Source organism: Hemibagrus wyckioides, linkage group LG03 (assembly GCF_019097595.1).
Source record: "Hemibagrus wyckioides isolate EC202008001 linkage group LG03, SWU_Hwy_1.0, whole genome shotgun sequence".
Taxonomy (NCBI): domain Eukaryota; kingdom Metazoa; phylum Chordata; class Actinopteri; order Siluriformes; family Bagridae; genus Hemibagrus; species Hemibagrus wyckioides.
Genome location: NC_080712.1, coordinates 19848281 through 19868893, shown reverse-complemented (window position 1 = coordinate 19868893; position 20613 = coordinate 19848281). Strand labels below are relative to the sequence as shown.

Sequence of the window (20613 nt, the reverse complement as noted above, 5' to 3'; positions counted from 1 at the left end):
TCTCTCCTGAGTCCCTCACTCACCTATTCACTTCCTTAATCATTTAATAATAACAATAATAATAATAATAAATCCTAAATCTCTGTATTTAGTATTTTTCTGCTATATTTTGTTATATTGTTATATTCTGCTACATTTTGTAATATTTTATATTTTGTTATTTGATATATTTTTTGTTATATTTTTGTACCCTAATTTGGGTATTTTAGTATTTTTGTTATATTCCTTCATATTTTATCTATTACCTGTGTTTGTGGATACTGCTGGAAACTGTGAATTTCCCTTTGTGAATTTCCCTATCTATCTATCTATCTATCTATCTATCTATCTATCTATCTATCTATCTATCTATCTAAAAACAGCAATAATAATAATAATAGTAATATTAGTAATAATAATAATTTTAAAATAGTGTTAATTTACAATGTACAACCAATCATTTGGCACAATTACTTCATATCACATATCCTCAGAAAGCTTGTTTCCTGATAGATAGATAGATAGATAGATAGATAGATAGATAGATAGATAGATAGATAGATAATGTTTTGCAGTTTTCCATTATGATATACTATTCGTTTTAGTTTCCTTTCTCAAAAGCATTTTTTTTAAATATAAAATATAGGTTTTGAGTTAAAACCCACCTTAATTACAAGTATATAACAAAGAAAGTTCCAGAAATATTGATTGTTGTCAGATTTAGATTTTACACAGAAAACCGTCACATTTTTTTTTTGTAGGGGTGAATTATTTGATTAAACAATAGAAAGAAATGATATTTAAAACAAACGTAACTAGTAAAAATGAGTTTCTTCCTAATATCGTCTCAGGGAGTTCTTTCCTTGCCACCATTGCCTCTGGCTTGCTCTATGGGGATTAATTTATAATATAATATAATATAATATAATATAATATAATATAATATAATATATAATATAATATAATATAATATAATATAATATAATATAATATAATATAATATAATATAATATAATATAATATAATATAATATAATATAATATAATATAATATAATATATTATATTATATACATTTTACAACTGTAATGCTACTTTGTGGTGATGTCCATTGTTAAAAATGCTATACTAATCAAATTGATTTGAATGTGTTGTATAGGCAAGAGATCAGTGTCATGTTTCTATCCATCATAATACATAAGCCAATAACAGGCAGACCCATAGGTAGAGGTTTACATATGGTATTTTCATGTCTCTAGTGCATCTCCACTGACCACTTGAGACTAGATTATATCCTTTTTAAAGCCATATAAAATTCAGTAACGTCTAGTTGCAATAACAACAAAAAAAAACAGAACAAGAGTGGTTATGTATTTTTTTAGTATAGAATACTTTATGCATCTAAGTTACATGCAGTTAAATTAATATAGTATAGGAAAACTATGATGATTTTTACATATACATTCTGACATATTGCCATTGTGATCAGCGCTAATGAAATCTTTGTGGAATTTCATGATGTTAAACTGAACAGCATGGACGCAGGAAACACAGGAAAGTCTTTATCAGGACATTGTTGTGGGTTTGCTTTTACTCCTTGCTTGACCAGTGAGTGTCCTCCAGAAATTATGCAGAGTTACTTTGGCCATCAGTGTTGTAATGGTGAAGTTCCGTTGGTACCATTCTCTAGAAAATAAAGCGTTTATGATTATGATGAGCAGTAGTGATGAACTTCTGATATGACTGTCTGTCTTATTCACAATCTGTCCGTCTAATTGAAAAAAATGCAAGTAATGAGCTGTATATACTTACTTGTTATAGGCTGCGTGTTTCTCATAGTTTTCGTCCAAAAAGTGTTTGTAGAAGGCTGCCATTTCCTCACTAGTTAAATTCCTTTTTCTTCCTGCAATGTGGAACAAGATGTCACAATAGCCAAACACGCCTTAAACTAAACAAATGCATCAATGATTAGCCAGATAACTTACTAAATAACAGCAAGTCCCAGTCACAACACTAAAATAGACTGCAGCAACATTTAAGTGTGCAACAAAATCATATTGTGCAGTAAGTACAAGTGCTCCAGTTAACTAAATTGAAGTAGCTGGTCACTAAACAAACTTGTGTTGGCTGAGATCATATGGTCTTCTCCTAATTCAGAAATCACCGATCTTATCCGCTAAGATCTGAAGGGCTGCAAAATTTCATTCCAGCTAGATAGGTCATACCTAATTATCACTTAAAGACAAACTTCAGCTGATTAAAGTGCTGAAATTAACATTAGCAGCCACACATGAGCTTTACATATAAGATTAGAAATCCCTGTCCATCTTGTTCCAAGCCTCCATTTTCAACCAGAAAAAATGTGCAGTCTTCTGAGACAAGCATTATCCAACCAGAATAACTCCTAATACCTCACAAATTGTTACACTATAGAATTCTACACATGTTGTTTACAACATCAGGATACACGATCATCATTTATTTTTATCACTCATCTTTATTACTCCCTGTAATAAGAAAATAACTTTTTTTTGCACGAAATGTTTCGTTTTCTTTGTAAAAATTTTCCACTGAAACCATCATAGCATAGTACTGTAGTACCTTACTGGCAAAATGTCAGCAATACTGTGATACAAATTGTGTATATTTTTAGCCCAATCCTAATGCAAATACATAAACAGCTAAAATGAACTGAATCTCTTACCATTCTCATCTCTTTCTGACAGTCCTTTTGCCTTCAGCTGTGACTGTATGTATTCCTCTTTCTCCTATAAACATATTAGTTAGTTAGCTATTATAAATTAGGTTACCATCAGAATAATTTCTGAGACCAACAAGTCAACAAAGGTCACTTAAATTAACAATGACATTCAGACATTTGCCCATACATACACACACAATTTCCAATGAAACATTGCTCTCTAGTGGTTAGAAATAAAACAGTTCTTGAAAGTCTTTTGTCACCTTTCTAAACGTGATATTTTGCCTCGTCCAGAAGTCATGGTTCCAGTCCTCTGTGTCCTGCCTCAGATGTCTGAGTTTCCTCTCTAGCTGAGTCTCGTTCTCGGGGATGTGGTATATGATCGGCCGCAGGTTTGACAGTCTGTCTGGTGGCCCAATCCAATCATATTTAGATGTTGGTGCTGGGATAAATTTAGTTTTCTAAAGCAAATATAATACAAAACAACATAAATTCAGGATCATGATATTTAGACTCGGAGACACTAACTATAGAATACAGGAAGGAGAGAATTATTTGGGTTCTCTGTGAACAAACAAATAAATCAGTATTGTGATCAATAATGGATCAATAACATAGTTTGTGTGTGTAGTCTTTTTTCTCTCTCTCACACACAGACAGAGAAAGAGAGAGAGAGGGAAAAAAAACACAGAGAGAGAGAGAGAGACAGAGACAGGTGACAGGTACAATAGTCTAAGATCACACTGAATAAAAAGTAAATGATCCACTTTAATAGAATTTTGGACTGTATTTCCTGCTCCCTGTTTAAATGTAAGCAACTCTGTGATACTGTGGACTCCATGTCATGAAGCATCGAGTATATATACAGGAAAGCAGATCACATCCTGGTTAAAGATAAGGCAGATATTTCTAATTGGTAAGTGACATTTTGGACAAATCTCTCTCTCTCTCTCTCACACACACACACACACTCCTCATTATTCAGAGTATGTTCAAAAACGAAATGAGTTTATCATCAGTTAAATAGTAATTGTGATCCAAGTCTAATACTAGGAACATTAATGAGGTCATTATTTACATCCTGTGAGACTCATATATAAACAAAAACAGTCTAGACATTAAAAACGAATAGAGAGATGCTCCGCTTGCTAATAGAGCTTTAAGAGCTGTTGATCAGTGAGAGATCAGTGCATAAGGTGTTAAATAATGAGTGTAAACTTCGGGATTTAACCTCACGGTCTTTGACACAGCTACAAGGTGATTAGTGATTAGCTTGGGAGATACACACCTCAGTAATCTCCAGCGGTGTTTGGTCAGCGCGGTGTTGAGCACTGGTCAGGATACCACGAGTTATACACTGAGACCTGAAGAACAAACACCCTGCTGTTCTGATGTTCATTGTAAATTACATTATCAATCCTCCTTCCTTCTCAAATTTGTAGCAATCAAGCTAGCGCTTGTGTACAATCCTAAACGAAGCAGGAATCAATTTCCTTTTATTTTGCACGTGGTTACGTTTTGGGTTTTAAAATAAAAGTCTTTTGGCTTCGTACACACACACACACACACACACACACACACACAGAACAGGCATAACATTATGACCACCTGCCTAATATTGTGTTGGTTCCCTTTTGCTGCCAAAGCACAACAAACTGTCATGCACTGTGTATTCTTAAAAAGATTTAAAAAAACAAAAAAACAAAACAAAAACAAACTATATCAGTAGCTCTTAATCCCAGTCTAAGGGAGTCGACATGATGTTAATTACAGAACAGAAAAGACTGTACAGAAGACTGTACATAGCTAATACAGGCCTGTTTCAAATACAATGCAGAGCAGTAGTCTCCAGCTGGGCACATAAATATGCAGCAATCTATTATCAAATATTAAGTGTGAAGTTACACTCCTCCGATTATTTTTTTATAATTTTTTTTAAGGAAAACCAGTATGTCGTGTTTTGTAATATTAATCCCCATGCCATATTAGGTTTCACTGTATATGGCTGCCAAAAGATGTGCAAATACAATCAGTCCTTACTGTGTTATAATAGTATTATGATACATAACACTGTTATTACATTTGAAATATGTTCGGCTTCACACTTCCGGTTCTTATTCCACTTCCTGTTGTTTTGAAACAATGACCAAAATATTATTTTATTTATTTATTTATTTTACACTGCAAGCACTGCATTAAGCAATTGTGGGATGATTGTAAAGAAATATATTAATTAAAAAATCAAATCAGGTTATAGTCATTGACCAACAATTTTGTGCAGGGTGAGGACCGATGACTGTGAAAAAGAAAAGTTGCTTCTTGACCAGACATCAAATGAGCTGAACAGTTCAAAACAAGTGAACATATTAATGTTATTGCGCTCATGATGCAGATTATCAACATGATGAAAAGTATAATAGTGACTTTTGAACACTCTGTATGAGGTTTAAACCCCCGCAGTAAGGTGTGCTGTTGTGTTGTCCAGCCCGGTGTGTGTGTCCCCAGCGGTCACAGGATGTAATGAGCTGTAATTACGCGGTGCTGCTGGTGTTCACAACACAGGTACCTGATGGCAGTTCGCTGGTTATGCAGGTGCGTAGCTGATCTAAACACCATTGTTTCCATACAGTATATCAGATATTAGTCTGAATTAGGGTTCTATTCAATGACTGAATGTTGAATTGCTATACGCTCTGCTTTAGCTTGTTTTTAGGGTTTTGTTTTTTTGTTCTGCGCTGTCAAAGGTAACTTATTCCCATCCATATACTGTATTTTTGAACTGGAGACATTTAACAGCAAAATTTATAAAACGTTTCTGACCCAAGCGGGCAATGTTAAACGCTTGTTTGTTTAAAAATAATACTGACTTAAACCCTTAAGGTGGTTCTTGGCTAGCTGTGTAAGCTAACTGACTGAGCGGGATGAGCTAGCTGGTGTACAGAAGAGATTATTCCACTCTCTGTTCACCAATGGCAGTATTACTGACTCGCTGGAATTGTGTTCGATTTTAAGGAGTGTTATTTCAGTATGTGGAATTTGGACTTCACTAATGACATTTTGGAGATTATGTATTTAGGTTTCTTTACCAGTCGCATTGTGGGTTACTGGAGTGACCATAACCTGACGGTTGCCCCCCCCCGTCCCCGCGCTCGGTGAGTTGGTTTCGTCTGGAGGATGGGCGGGGCTCTGATGCAGCTCAGTCTGAATCAGCTGCCTAAATTCCCTCGTTTTCAGCAAGCCGCAGCGTCTGTAGCGCGTGACTGTGTAGTAGTTATATTTGCTCAGTCTAAGCTTATGGAAACGGACCTCTGCAGAAATGTGCGCGAACGTCTTCGGCATGTTGAAAAGGTGAGAAATAGCCCGCATGTCTCTGAAGAAGGTGGTGTGACATTTGCCTTGGGAGTTTAATTGTCTGACGGTGAGCTGGCAAATTGTCTTTTCTGCCCAGACGTGCATGCTAAATGCAGGGCGGTGTAAAACCACTGAGGCATGTGTGTAGGAATCGTCACTGCCTGTTTGCGTCGTAATCCACATGTGGGTGAGAATGTCTGTTGCAGATAATGGTTGCTGTACGTAGTGGCAATATTTTTGTCAGCTACCGGATCATGTACCAAGCAAAGAGCTTACTAAATATCTCGGGTGTTGACCCTTATGTGCATCAGCCTACATATATGTGTTCATAATAATAATCATAATAGGTTGGTGTATATGGCTTGCCTCACCCCACCCTAGCTAGCACATCATCCAAAGCTGTCATGTTGTGCCCATCTCTAACTGGGTAATTAGAGACCTGTAGCAGACCCATGCCATGGTATAATCAGAGCATCCTCTGCTGAAGCATGCAAGTCTAGCTGTAGGGCAGGTGGATCAACCTTCCTGGCTCTTGGCTTATACACACAGTGATACACTGAGCAGGCATAACATTATGACCTAATATTGTGTTGGTCCCCCTTTTGCAAACTGTGATGCACTGTGACACCTTTCTATCAGAACCAGCATTAACTTCTTTTGCGATCCGAGCAACAGTAGCTCGTCTGTTGGATCGGATCACACGGGCCAGCCTTCGCTCCCCACGTGCATCAATGAGCCTTGGCCGCCCATGACCCAGTCGCCGGTTCACCACTGGTCTTTCCTTGGACCACTTTTGATAAATACTGACCACTGCAGACCGGGAACATGGCACAAAAACTGCAGTTTTGGAGATGCTCTGATCCAGTCACCTAGCCATCACAATATGGCCCTTCGTCAAACTCGCTCAAATCCTTACGCTTGACCATTTTTCCTGCTTCTAACACATCAACTCTGAGGACAAAATGTTCACTTGCTGCCTAATATATCCCAGGTATATAATATATACCAGGTACCTTGATGAGGACATAATCAGTTTTATTCACTTCACCTGTCAGTGCTCATAATGTTATGCCTGATCAGTGTAAGCACATGCTGTCATTTCATATGATTTATTTTTAAACCTTCAGAAAAATGGCCGGGTTTTTTTTATTATTGAATGACAGCTATTTTTATGCATGTCGTCATATTCAGGATAAATCGGAAGCAAAATACCAGCAGGCAAAGGCCACGTGTACAGATTTAATAAATATGAAGGTAAAAGCCACATAAAAGTACACAACGAAGCTAAGCAGGTCTTCTAGACTCTTCTAGACAGGTTTTTGAGGTGAAACTGGTAATGACCCAGATAGAGTGAGTTATTAAGTCTAATGTGATTTATCCTGGATCATGGGTAATATCAGTTAAGCAGTGATTGACAGTGGGATAAGCCACATTGTTCCACATGAACTGATTTGGTTTTATCTGGTTATATAATCACATAAGACAAGTAGACTACTTTCCCTACAGTCCTCTACTAACATGCCTGCCATACCAAAATAAGTGTTTAAGATACACTATCCACACTTCCTGATGTTAGTTTGAACCCTATTGATTTTTCTAAATACAGATTTACCAAATAAGACAGAATTAAAAAAAACTTTAGGAGCTTATTGCCTGAGAAAGCAGAGATATATCACTATCTAATACCAGCAATTCTAATCAATTTCAGCAGGACATATTACAGATTCTGCACAGAACCTAAGTGTATTAATACTTACTTACCACGTTATTGCATCTGATTCATTTTTGTTCTGCTAAACCAATACTCAAGTTTCTAGATAGCATACATGATGTTTAGTGCCTATAGCTCTAAAAGTCTTTACAAAATTTTCTACTAATTTTTTTAATTTTGCATAGAACTATATGACTGCTCTGATCTTTTCTATATTCATTCATTTCTCTTCAGCACACATTCATTACTAGTGAGTTATTCCATTGCCTGTTCCAGGAATTCAACCTGAATGGGATGCTGGTCCATCGAGGGCAACACACACACACACACACAGATTTGCACACGCATTCACTTTTCTATATGATCCTCAAAATGTAACACCCCCATACTCCAAAGAAAATGGAAAATTGCCCACTGATCATCTTGTAAGATTGTCAGAATGAAATGAAGCATTCCTCTTAGATAAAATGTGCAAACATAGGCACAAAAATGGGTGCTTTAAAAGGCAGTGTCCTTGCAGTGTCTTCTCTGATACATTGATGGCATTTTTGGTATTGCTCCAGGCACATGTAAAGAGTTTCAGCATTTCATTTATTCTTTATATTCCCCAGAAAGAGTATCCTCCTGAAAGTGGGGTTGATCAGTTCTACACTGGAGAAGAAAAGATTCCTCAAGGCTCATTGCTTCATTGAGCACTTTCATACAATCAGAGCTAATGATTCCTCCTTTCCAGTGGAAAGAGACACTTTAATAGCAGTGGCCACAACAGTAATAACATATCTGTTAGCACTGTTAGATTGTGGATGCTTAAGAAGGAACTAAAGTTCAGAAAGAACTTGATGCATGTAATGTATTACTTTAAACTCAGGATATTGGCCTCATACTCATACTCTGCTGTAGATTAAGGACTTTTGGTCAGAAATGCCTTGAGATATCCATAGAATTATACAATTAGCTTTAGAGATACAAGCAGACAAATGCTTTCTTCAAGTCGTGGTGAAAACACATTCTATCGCTTTAACAGCCAAGTCTGTGACCTGCGACTGTGACGTCACAGACATCTCTGTGAAATAACAGCCGTGGCTCACAGCTGACAATAAAACGGTCTTTAAATCTGTGGAGAGTGCAGGCACCGAGGCTTGCATGTGTATATTCTTTACTGGGTCTTAAGAGCATTTACTTCTCATTGGATATCCCCTCTGGAGCCGAGCTTGTAAGTAATCTTATGCTGTCAGTATCACACCGTAGACTAAATTCAGGCAATGAATTAAACCTTGATTTGCTAATATACCTTCCTAAAGAAAATGTTTCTTTGAATGATAAGAAGCAAGTATTTCCTTTTTTTCTTGTAATGACCAGACTGCTGCAATCAGATGTGGCCAGAGTCAGGTCAGAAGTCCGCCACATAAAAGTAAGCTGGATATATATTTTGAGTCGTCTGGGTTTCAGTTTATAATAATTACTGCCGGTTTGGTTGCAGCTCTTGTCAACATGTTACATTGCAAAGGCCCTTTAATTATACAAGGGTGGGTGATCTGCCTCAGGATATTTCAGATAATTTGTTTGCTTTATTCTTTCATGAATGGTGCTGATGGTTGGAGGACCTGGGGGTAAGAACACAGGCTGAGCTGCCACTGTTCATCCTGAAAGATCAGAACCTGGCATAAAGTTTTGAATCAATAATGCAGGGGTTTGTTGCTGTAAGCCAAGAATTCATTAATGTTCGCTTTTATGCTTTGTCTCTAGTAGAAGTTTTTTTTTTTTTTTTTTTTTTTTAACAAACTTGAATCATTACCATAATAATTTTCAGATATTGTGTACTCTAGATTTTCCACATCTCTTGCTCTGTTTCACTCTCTGTTGGGTTTTTTTTTCCTCCGTTATCTCTGTTCATTTTTCTCCTACACACACACCCACTCTTTCTGTCTTTCTCTCTCTCTCTCTCTCTCTCTCTCTCTCTCTCTCTGTCTCGTTCTCTCAGCCTGTTTGGGAAGCCCTTTGATGGTGGGAAGAGGACCATGGATCATGGCAACCAACAGCAACAGCAACCACAGACACAGTACATGGCAGGGCCATTCCAGGCATTCATGGGCCCTCAGGGTCCATTCCCTGGGCCCCACCCCACACTTGTGCGCCTGGATGAGCTGCAAAGGGAAGCTGTGGCGTTAGGACAGCAAGTCTGTTCCTACAGTGGCCTGCAGAGTGACAGAGAGTATAAACGACTTGAGCGGGAGCTTGCGCGACTCCAGCTGGAGGTGGATCAGGTGAGGAGTTATGGTGGTCTTGTTCATAGACGTCACATGTGAATACATTTGGGGAAATATGAGGGATGGTCAATCTTGTGCAGTGCTCACTTGAATAATGTCATATGTCTGGAATGTGTCATGAGGTTGGTACACAATGCTGAGGTTTTGTCTTCTTTAAAATGAGTTAAGACTTTGGCTTTATTTAGCAACAGGCTATATGGCGGACTAAAATTAACAAGAATGTCATTTTCTGTAAGGTGAAAGAGCAGAGAAGCAATGCGGTGTGGTAGGTCAATTATGCAACAGTTCTTATAGTGTGGTTGTCACTCACTCTAATAAGTCTGGCAGTAAAAGCTGTATTAGACAAAACGGCTTTTTTATTGTACCTTTGAATGATGAATAGCTCCAGCTGTTATTTGATATATAAATTGTAAATTAGTCAAACATTTGGACACACTAAAATGAATGTCTATTTTACATGGTCTTAGTGACCATGCTTAGGCTTGAAATTTGTTTCTAAGAGAAATGCAAATAGTGAAGTAATTGAAATTGTTTCCCCAACAAATAGTGATCAGAACCTACAGAATCAGTGAGCAAGTGCATGGTCTACTTGTAATCTTCAAGAAAAGCCTTTTGCTTGCCTTTTTTGAGAAGATCCCAATAAACTGCAAAAAGTCATCTGGAATACTGTCAGATATAATGAAAGCTAAACTTCTAGTCTGTATGATGGCATGTAGGTATTATAATTTATGTATACCTATGTAATTTACACCAAGTTGATGATCATATATGTGTGCCTTAACTCAAAGGTGGAGACAGAGGGACGGATGGAGCTGCAGCACGCTCGGAAGCGGGTAGCGGGGGAGGTGGAGGGATTATTGCGCTACCTGGAGGGTAATGCTTCCCACCCATCTCGATTAGCCATAGAGGAGCTGAGCCAGGAGGCACAAAGGCTCCTGCTGGCTGGGGTGGTGGCTCCGTTTCGGCAAGGACAGGCTCAGGATGTAGCGGAGAGTGGTGAGGACCTTGTGGAGGCTGTGCAGGATGTGGCAATGCGCTTGGCCCAGATCAAGACGGGCGGAAGTGTGCCACTCAGGAAGGCCCGGTACCGCGCTCTTACCCGAGTCTGTGCAGTACAGGATGTACTGGAGGGCCGCGTTCGCACTCACACACTTGCGCTGCCACTGTCTGATGACACCCACGAGGCTGTGGAGCGCATCAATCATGTGATGGTGCAGGTTAGCAATAACTGATTAATTGATTATATCTGGCAACAGTTTGATACAAACATTTTTTCTTATCTGTCATATTATTAGGCTTCTTTGCTAATTTATTGGTTTTGCTAGTTTACTAGACAGCAGATGCAGAGACTGACTGAATGTATTTGCAGGTGAGTGGTGCCCGTTGTCAGCTGGTTGCTCTGCTGATGGGGTTGAGTGGGCGGGATAGCTGTGCCCACCTAGCACGTGTCCTCACTGAGCTGTTAGTGGAGCTGGATGCACTAGATGTGTCCAGTAACTCAGCCGTCAGGAACTACAGGAAGCAGGTGGTAGAAGAGATCAACGGACTCCTTAAACACCTTGACCTGGAGGGGGAGGGAGATGACACTCGCAGGTAAAGGGCACATGCATGCACTAAAATATTTTTAACTTTACTTATTATGGAATGATTATTTTATACAATGACTAATTTCTGCCTGAAAACATGGTGAAAATCTGTTCCCCAGCAGCCGCTTAACAGAAATAACTAGTATAAGACTAGTATGTTTAAACTGGGGTAAAGAGCTCATAAAGAGATCCTGAAATGCAGTTATATTCAAGACCTACACTCAAATCTCATTTTAAAATTACTGATGAACTTTTTGAGAGAGCAGTGGAGCGTGTTTATTAGGCTGCATGAGAATATTTGTCGTCAGCAGATTCCCCAGAGGTTGGGTTCTGGTGTTTGTAGACAAATTTAGTTGCAGGGCCTTGTTAGATAACAGAGCAGTGCATGTTATAAAGGCTTATCTTATAAGAAATGATTTGCATGCTTCTGACTATAGTTATTTAATATTGTAGCGCTTGATGTGTAATAGTTTATTGTTGAGTTGTTGACAGTAAAGAATAACTCAACAGAATTCCCCAGTACATGTAGTTATGGAACATAATGGTGGAATATGAGATGGAATATGAGAACCATTTATTTATGTCTTTGTTCTCCAAATTTCACGCAACCCTGTTGTACACACGGGGTATTGCATACTCTGTTTTAAATATTCGTATAGAAAATTCCTCTCTGAACACCACCATCCATAATAAACCTACAGACTACATTTTTATTTATAGTACAGTTCATCACACTGCAAGAACCGCAAAAAAACCCAAAACCAATTAAATACAGCTGCTGAGACTTGAATACATGTGCAGTAAAAATAATGAGTTCTTGCAGAAAAGGAAGCAGATATGTGAATACGTTTATACATTTGGATTTTATAAATAAATCATAAATTAATTTTAGTTGACTCATATTGCACACATTAGGCAAATTGATGCTTTTCTTTAATCCTGAACAATTTACAGAACGTATGTCCACACAAGAGAGTTTCCCATAAAGAACCTTTTAACCTGTGATTTATTATCAGTTTTGTTGTTGCTGCAAACATCCACATAATGGCACCAACACGGATAGATCAAATGTTATTTTTGGAACCTTCTATTTTTGAGAGTGCACTTCATGACGCTGGAAATCAGCTGCATGCAACCATTTTAGTTTTGCCTTTTACACAAGCAAGAACATGAGTCTAAATTGAATGCTAATGGTTCTCATTTTTTTCTTTCCAGGTATGACCTGACGCAAAACGACTCCATCCGTGAAATCGAGGCCATCCGAGGCCGTGTGTCTGTGCTGCGGGGAGAAGTACTGAGACAGGGTATAGCAGGCCAGGGGGTGGAGCTTCAGAGTCTTCTAACTCATCTTGACCAAGTGGACACCGGACGGAACCCCTGCATACGAGAGGCACGGCGAAGAGCCGTTCTGGAGATCCAGGCAGTCATCACCTATATTGACCTCCGGGAAGCTCTCGGCCGCCGGAACCCCGGACAAGATGAACCCCCACCTCATGCAGCCGTGTGGCGTGTTCTTGCCAGCCTCTCCGAGTTGCACTTCCAGGTGCTCGGCTTTGATGGCAAGAGAGCTGACAAGAGCTACATGATGCTTGAGGAGTTGCTGACCAAGCAGCTTCTGGCTCTGGATGCTGTAGACCCTCAGGGGGACCAGGGAACAAAAACTGCTCGTAAACAAGCAGTCAAATATGCCCAGAACATCCTCGGCTACCTGGACATGAAGACAGATGAGTGGGAATACTGAGAGAGTAAAAGCAGAATACTGGAAAGGTTCACTTGCACAAAGTGCTTTGAAAATGTTTTGTGCCTAGTTAACGGCATAGTGGCTGAGGACTTGCACAAGTTCAATTTGTATATAAAAGACTAGATGGTAAAAATTTCCCTACATGCACTGCAGTTGCTGCTTTTTTTTTTGTCTGGTTATTATCCTAGTCATTGATCAGTGGGCCAGTTGTTACTGACAACAGCAGTTTTGTTCACTAAACTGTCTGCAAGCAAACCTATGCAGCATTTGAGTGTTCTTGTTATGATTCTGGCTCCACAATGTGCTTTTTTGTGCTTTCGAGTGCATCCTTTTTCATCGTTTACTTTGTGCTCGGTGTGGTATGGAGCTAAACCGCTCTTTTGCTGCCAAAATCTTGCTGCCCATTTGCCCACTTGTCTATAAGGAGCATGTCAGGAGGAAGTTCACCTACAGTCTTTACTTAGTGTAGTTGCAACACAAGACTGTATTCCTGTGTACACAATTACTTTTCTCATTAGTATGGGAGTGATTAATCACATGGCATATACAAACATTTGAGAAAAAAAATTTGCTCTGTAGATTGGCTGGTCTGAACAAGTAGCGTAGAAAGATCTGTTCACAAGATTTAGTCACAGGATTTAGAATTTTCACCCAAATGTTTAATAATATCAAAATTATTCTGGGGGGGCGGGGGGTGGGGGGGGCTCTTGAGCTCTTGACAAAATGCATCCAATACCTATAAATTTCAGCTTTTGGGAAGTGTCCGGTTTCAAGAGGTGTATGGTGGTGAGAAACAGTGCCTGAAGATGATCACAAAGAGATTATCTTGAGAAAATCAATCTACTTACAAATCTTACATCATCTAATGAAGTTACAGCATGATTGAAAAGGGGAACAAATCAGTTTAGCCGTTGTGTGCAGATAGAGCGAAGGCTTTTATACCGCTTGTCATTGTTAGGAGTAAACTACGTCTCTGTGCCTTTTAGGCAGTGTGTGTGTGTGTGTGTGTGTGTGTATGTGTGTGTATGTATATCATGATGCTGAACAAAGTAGACAGGAGATTCTAGAACATTCCACACAGATGTGATGGCGTGTCACAGGCTATCAAAATAGCACCTAAAAATCGTTCAGCCCCTTTCCCTAATGGTCAGGGTTGTCATGGTTACAAACATCAGGGCTTTGTCCCCTCCTCCTGCCGAGTTCATCAGAGTATTTCCCTCTGAATATGCAGTGAGTCATGCTGCATGATCAGATTAGCGCATCAGCTTTGACTAACCTGACTCTCATCAACCCAATCATCCAACATTCCATCATCAATTCTTTTCTCTGTTTCTTTTTTTTCTTCCAGTTAAACATTCTCCATTCCATCATTCTTTCCTGATATGTTTAAAATATTGTATTCACACCTTTGGAAGCAGATAGCTGTCTTAACCTAAGAGTTCTTTTGGCTGCAACTACTGGCCATGAGCGAAGACCAGTATCAGAAAGTATAAGAAAATGGGGTCATTTGGAGTACACTGAAATAACTGAGGATGTGATGCAAAAAAAAAGGGCAGAAAATTGGGACAGGGAAATGAAGCTGTGAAATACACAGTGTATTGAAATTAGGAAGTAAAGAAAAAGCCAGATGTGGTAACTGTCCAGGGGTTTGTTGTGGTCTCATAGTCTGCGTCTGTCATTGTGACATTCTCTCTTCATAGGGTGTTGTCTGAGTTTGTGGTGGCCGTTGTGTCAGTCAAGCTGAAAAATTTGTAACCCACACAAAGCCAAATACTGAACTAAATGCAGACTGAAAATCCAATCAAAATGCTTCACTTAACGTCTGTCTGGACAGCTACAACAAAGCATATAAACGCTCTCATATTTGCACATTACATCCAGTTTAGTGGCTCTCCCAGACCCACACAGTGGTACCATATAATTGTGCCAATTTTCCAGTGCCAGCAAGTGTGAAAGTGATTTGAGTTCAACACCTATGAATGTTGCAGTGTTTTTCCAACACAAGCCATGTTTCAAATTAGCTCAGTGCTGGTTGGTTTTGAGAAGAATTCAAAATGTTGTTTTTTCCCCTCAACAGCTCTGTGCACTCTCTCCTTTTTCTGTGAAAGTCATGCAATCATCTCAGTGAAGCTGTCTCCATGGTGACAATAAAATGTGTGGTTTTGCCTCAAAAAAATATACATAACATACAGTGTATACACTGTGTTTGGGTCTATGAGAGGTAATGTTGATATTTTGAGTGGTACGTAGGACAGGAATTCATGTTACAGAATATTAGAAGTCCTTTGCTCTTTAAACACTCATCATATTCAGTTGAGTGGTTTAATCCAGAAGCATTGTCCATGTCCATTTCTGTAGCATCTTTGATACAAAGCATTGCTGAATTTCAGTACAGGAGATCCATGTCTGATCTGGTGCTAAAACACTCAAATGGTTTACTTGTGACTTGTACTACAGAATATTAGCTTTTTCTACAACAACGTAGCATAGGCTGGCACACAGTAACAGCTGTTTGTTTGTCTAGCAAACCCAGATGTTTAGATGTCCCTGGTGGATGGACGCAGGTGAATTGATAGAAATTCCAGCTGGCTGACAGATACTGCAGATGACCCGCTACATCTCGAAGTATGTAATAAGCTATAAAGCACTTTCAGTTCAGCGGATTTTAGTTTCATCCCATGCTCACTCCTCTCTAGTGCCAAAATAAAAAGTGTGTATGCTCCCAGCATATCACATAAACCACAAAGAACATCAGCTGCATAGATCTAGAATGTAATGAGGAATGTCCTATTTCTGTGGTACCAAAGGTTATTTTGAGCTTCCCTCTTCCTAACCTTGCATAATGATTTGGTATTAAAGAAAGACAAATAAAAGAGAAGGGAAATGAGTTTGTTAGTAGTTTTTCTTTTACTTATCCTACCACTTGAATGCAGAACGTGTTTATGTGGTCAGGTTTACAGAATACTTTTCTCAGTGTTACATTACAATTTGTTGATTGTGTGAGGCTTGCTTTGTGTGCTAGATGGAGTACACTTGTACAGAAAAAGCACACAGTTTTGAACAGCTGTATGAATGTGTTGATTAACTGGAGTATTTAAATTTTATTTATCTCTGTAGGGAAGGTGATAAATAAAAGGTGAATAAAAATCCTGTGCATGGCAAAGATGTTCATTTGTGCCTGAACTGGATTAGCTTGTTTCTATGGCAACGTTTCCCACCGGAAAATAAATGGCAGGTAAAGTATTCACAAACTGCCGTTGGATCAAATGCAGGAAGGAAAACCTAAGAAGACCTCCCTTTGTTTTACATTTTTTTTACAATGTCAAGACTACCAACATAGCGTTGAGCTTATTCCTATAAAGTCCACTTTATCTGCTGTGTACGTACAAGCCAAAATATCTTCCAGATAAAAGTTCAACTATTCTCATACATGTCACTGCAGTGCTTGTGGAGCCTGTGTGTTTTGTTTATACCAAAAGACAAGATCATAATCACGGAATTGAGTATTAACAGCACTACATTTCTGTAAATGTGCTTTTACTAGTTAAGAGCATAACTTGGGTAACCCAATACTGTCTATAAAACTGACCTAGAAAGACATGTAGAAAGTGCAGGGGGAAAAGTTGATGCAATAGTAGCCTACCATTTTTCATGAACCTCCTGTCATTTGCTAACAGGATGTACAAAAGCCACTTCAGTTCGATCCTGTTTTCTTCAGAAATGTAAATATAGCATAGAGTGCCAACAAATCCTGCTCTGGTGAAAAATATAATGTTCTAACAAGACATGGTGTGAGAAGGAATAAAGCAAATCTAGGATAGGCTTTTCCATGCTGTTGCTAGCAAAGGTGAAACAGGTACACTTGAATTAATGACAGGATTATGTAAAGATGCAGAGTGCTTCAACAAACTATAATGCAATGCTTTATAGTGGACATTGAATATATTGCTAAACAACTAATAGCTAAGGATTTGTGAAAGTCAGCTGTGGCATAATGTTAGCAAAACCCCCATACAAGGTTAATACAAAGGAAACCCTAACACGCTGCAACATGTTTACAACAAAAAATTATCACGGTCAAGATCAGAGTGAGTGGAATGAATCAATACTTACAGGCATTTTATTAGGAACACCAACCCATTGATGCAATTATCTAATCAGACCATCATGTGGCAGCGGTATTATGCATAAAATCTTGCAGATGCAAGCTAGCAGCTTCAGGTATTGTTCACATGACTCAGTGAGTTTGATCATGGCATGATGGTTGATGCCAAACAGGCTAGTTTGAGTATTTCTATAACTGCTGGTCTGTGATTTTTTGCTGGTTTGAATGGTGCAGGACAGAAAAACCATCCAGCAAGCATCAGTTCTGCAGACACACTTGATGAGAGAGGTCAGTGGAGAATGGCCAGACCGGTTCAAGCTGACAGAAAGGTTACAGTAACTTAGATATCATCTCTTCTGTTAGCCAAGAACAGAAAGCTAAGCCTGCAGCAGGGAGTTACCAAAACTGGACAGTTGAAGACTGTTTCTAAGGAATCTTTATATCTTGTGGAATCCATGCCATGAAGAATTGAGGCAATTTGGAAAATTAGTATAATGTTTGGTAAGTGGCTGTCTATGTTCGTCATGGAAGAATTCTTATGATCCATACAAACAGTTAAACGCCTTGAGGTACAGATAAGGGCTCTTAGCAATATCTACGCAGTTAGCTATCAAATGTCTGAGCCTATGTTGCGTTTATAATCCAAGCAGATCCTACCACCAAAATGCAAACAAAAGCAATTAAAACTTTTTTTAAACAAGCTTGAATAGTTTTCTTTTTATGATTTTGAATCTTTTAGTCTCTCCAGCACTGCAAAACACACCAGCATTCACTCTTATCATACCTTTGGTTTCTGGACACTTTTTCCTACACATACAATCTCTTCCTAGAGACATATCATTAAATCTGCTTTAATTCTTCGGTATTTTTATGCTTCCTGTCTGCCGTTTACTTTGCCATTTACAACTTAACTTTGCTTGGCCTGCCTGTGTACATACCAAATTAATGATGACCAAAATTACCTCATAGCCACATTTCAAAGAAAATAATAACACATATACTACTGTTATTTAGGATGAGGATAAAAACAACTATGCTCTTTTCAATCGTATTAAATTCCAGAGCTGTCACCACATCTTTTTTGCTTATTCTGTTCTTCAACTTTTTACCAGTGAATGGTTTATTAAATATTTAAGAAGGTTTACTTCAGCTACTAGTCTTACTCTGCATGAATAGGAGACTAAGGGATCAAATTCATGCTCTGTTCAGATGACCTGGTTCTGCTCTCTCCTGCTGAGGAGGATCGAGAGCCTGGACCTGCAGGAACGGTAAAGTCAGACCTGAAACCTGGCAGTAAACCAAGAAATAATTTATATATATTTGAAGAAGATCCCATTTGTCAGAAAACAGAGCACAAATGAACAGCACAAATAAATAAATATTAAGCACAAATAAACACAAAGCAAAGCTGAAACACAATGAAGGCTATCTTAAAACATTTATTCTGTGATAAATGACACAGTCACAAACGTTGATAAACTAATCTGTCAAGAATGTATGCTATAGCAGTGCAATTTCCATCACTGCAAACTATTCCAGCATGATAATGCCCGGTACACATACACTGTGAATAATGCAAGACTTGCAACTACAAATGTGTCGTGCCATGCCGATAAAGTACCTTTGTTTGTAGCCAGACCTTGTGTGTCTAAGGTTATAAGGTAAATACAGTGCAGCAATCTGGTAAGTTTGTACTGAATTTGTACTAAAGTTGGAACAAGACTTCAACCCCAGCATCCCAGCATAGTCATATACATAGAACTGAAACACAGACAATCACAGAGGCCTCTGTAACACTGCAGCTGTGTCAGACTCTAGTGTGAAAACACATCCAACTGGCTAAATCACACTTACGTTGTCACTTTCTTTGGGTAGAGGCCAGAAGATCACAGTTACTGTTCTCTTGAGGAAGGAATATCACTTCAACCCCTAAGCTCTGGAGAAAGAGAGAGAGAGACAGACAGACAGACAGAGAGAGAGAGAGAGAGAGATACAGAGAGATTTCTGGAAATAAGAGCGTTACACAGTTTTTAATAGATTCTTTGGCAAAATACCAAGTTCAAAATGGCCTCTACATTTACCTCCTTACAAGCCTGAGACTGCGAAAAAAGTTCCTTTACTTATAACTGGTCCTGTTTTCCCCAAACAAGTCATTAGTGTAAATTTATTAGGTGTGGCATCTAATAGTCAAATATGGTTGCATCTTGGTTGCCACAAGAATAAACTACTATGATCACCATTCTCCTCACTCTCTGAGTGAATTTAAACCACTACAAACCTTTCATTATATTCCTGACTTTGTATTATATTATTAATAATCTACACCAATCAGGCATAACATTATGATCACTGAGAGGTGAAGAGAATAACACTGATTATCTCCTCATCATGGCTCCTGTTAGTGGGTGGGATATATTAGGCAGCAAGTGAACATTTGTCCTCAAAGTTGATGTGTTAGAAGCAGGAAAAATGGGCAAGTGTAAGGATTTGAGTGAGTTTGACAAGGGCCAAATTGTGATGGCTAGACAACTGGATCAGAGCATCTGCAAAACTGCAGCTCTTGTGGGGTGTCATCAAAAATGGTCCAAGGAAGGAACACTGGTGAACCAGCGACAGGGTCATGGGCGGCCAAGGCTCATAGATGCACATGGGAAGTGAAGGCTGGTTCGTGTGATCAGATCCAACAGACGAGCTACTGTTGCTCAAACTGCTGAAGAAGTTAATCCTGGTTCTGATAGAAAGGTGTCAGAATACACAGTGCATCACAGTTTGTTGTGTTTTGGCAGCAAAAGGGGATCAACACAATATAAAGCAATTGGTCATAATGTTATGCTTGGCAACTTGAAACTGAAATGGCTTTAATCAGGATTATTATGTCATGAATATACACAAAATAGCCCAAGGATAACCGTGATGGCCTGGAAGCTTAATGGTGGTAGTATCATGTTGTTGGGAAAAGTTGTAAAAGTTGTAAAAACAGCAGGGACTATGAACCGGGGTGATTATGTATTAGCATGACAATGACCCCATACTGCCTGAACTACGGCAGTGGCTCAGACCAAAGAACCAGGATGTGTTCAAATGCCCCAAGACCTCAACCTGATTAACTAAGCTTGAGCAATTTTGCCAGTATGAGTTAGAATAATAATTTAGGCAAAACATCAGCATCCAGAT

The 20613-nt window shown here is 38.8% G+C and overlaps 2 protein-coding genes across 4 annotated transcripts; one reads left to right on the top strand and one right to left on the bottom strand.

Moving 5' to 3' along the window:
- Positions 1-1340: 1340 nt before the first annotated feature.
- Positions 1341-4180, bottom strand: LOC131350859 (cytochrome c oxidase assembly factor 8). The gene is made up of 5 exons (XM_058385829.1): positions 3967-4180; positions 2942-3139; positions 2682-2745; positions 1790-1880; positions 1341-1663 (listed from the first exon to the last, which is right to left on the bottom strand). The coding sequence occupies exons 1-5, from the start codon at positions 4075-4077 to the stop codon at positions 1543-1545; spliced, it is 585 nt and encodes a 194-aa protein (XP_058241812.1). The 5' UTR covers positions 4078-4180; the 3' UTR covers positions 1341-1542.
- On the top strand, positions 3570-16481 carry bag5 (BCL2 associated athanogene 5). Of its 3 annotated transcripts, none has more exons than XM_058385828.1 (5): positions 3570-3594; positions 9722-10004; positions 10796-11224; positions 11377-11600; positions 12809-16481. In XM_058385828.1, exons 2-5 carry the CDS (start codon positions 9759-9761, stop codon positions 13332-13334), a joined length of 1425 nt encoding a protein of 474 aa, XP_058241811.1. In that variant the 5' UTR covers positions 3570-3594; positions 9722-9758; the 3' UTR covers positions 13335-16481. The 3 variants fall into 3 exon arrangements, with proteins under 3 accessions (XP_058241811.1, XP_058241810.1, XP_058241809.1); XM_058385827.1 differs by lacking the exon at positions 3570-3594 and adding an exon at positions 5119-5270; XM_058385826.1 differs by lacking the exon at positions 3570-3594 and adding an exon at positions 5288-6026.
- Positions 16482-20613: the final 4132 nt, after the last annotated feature.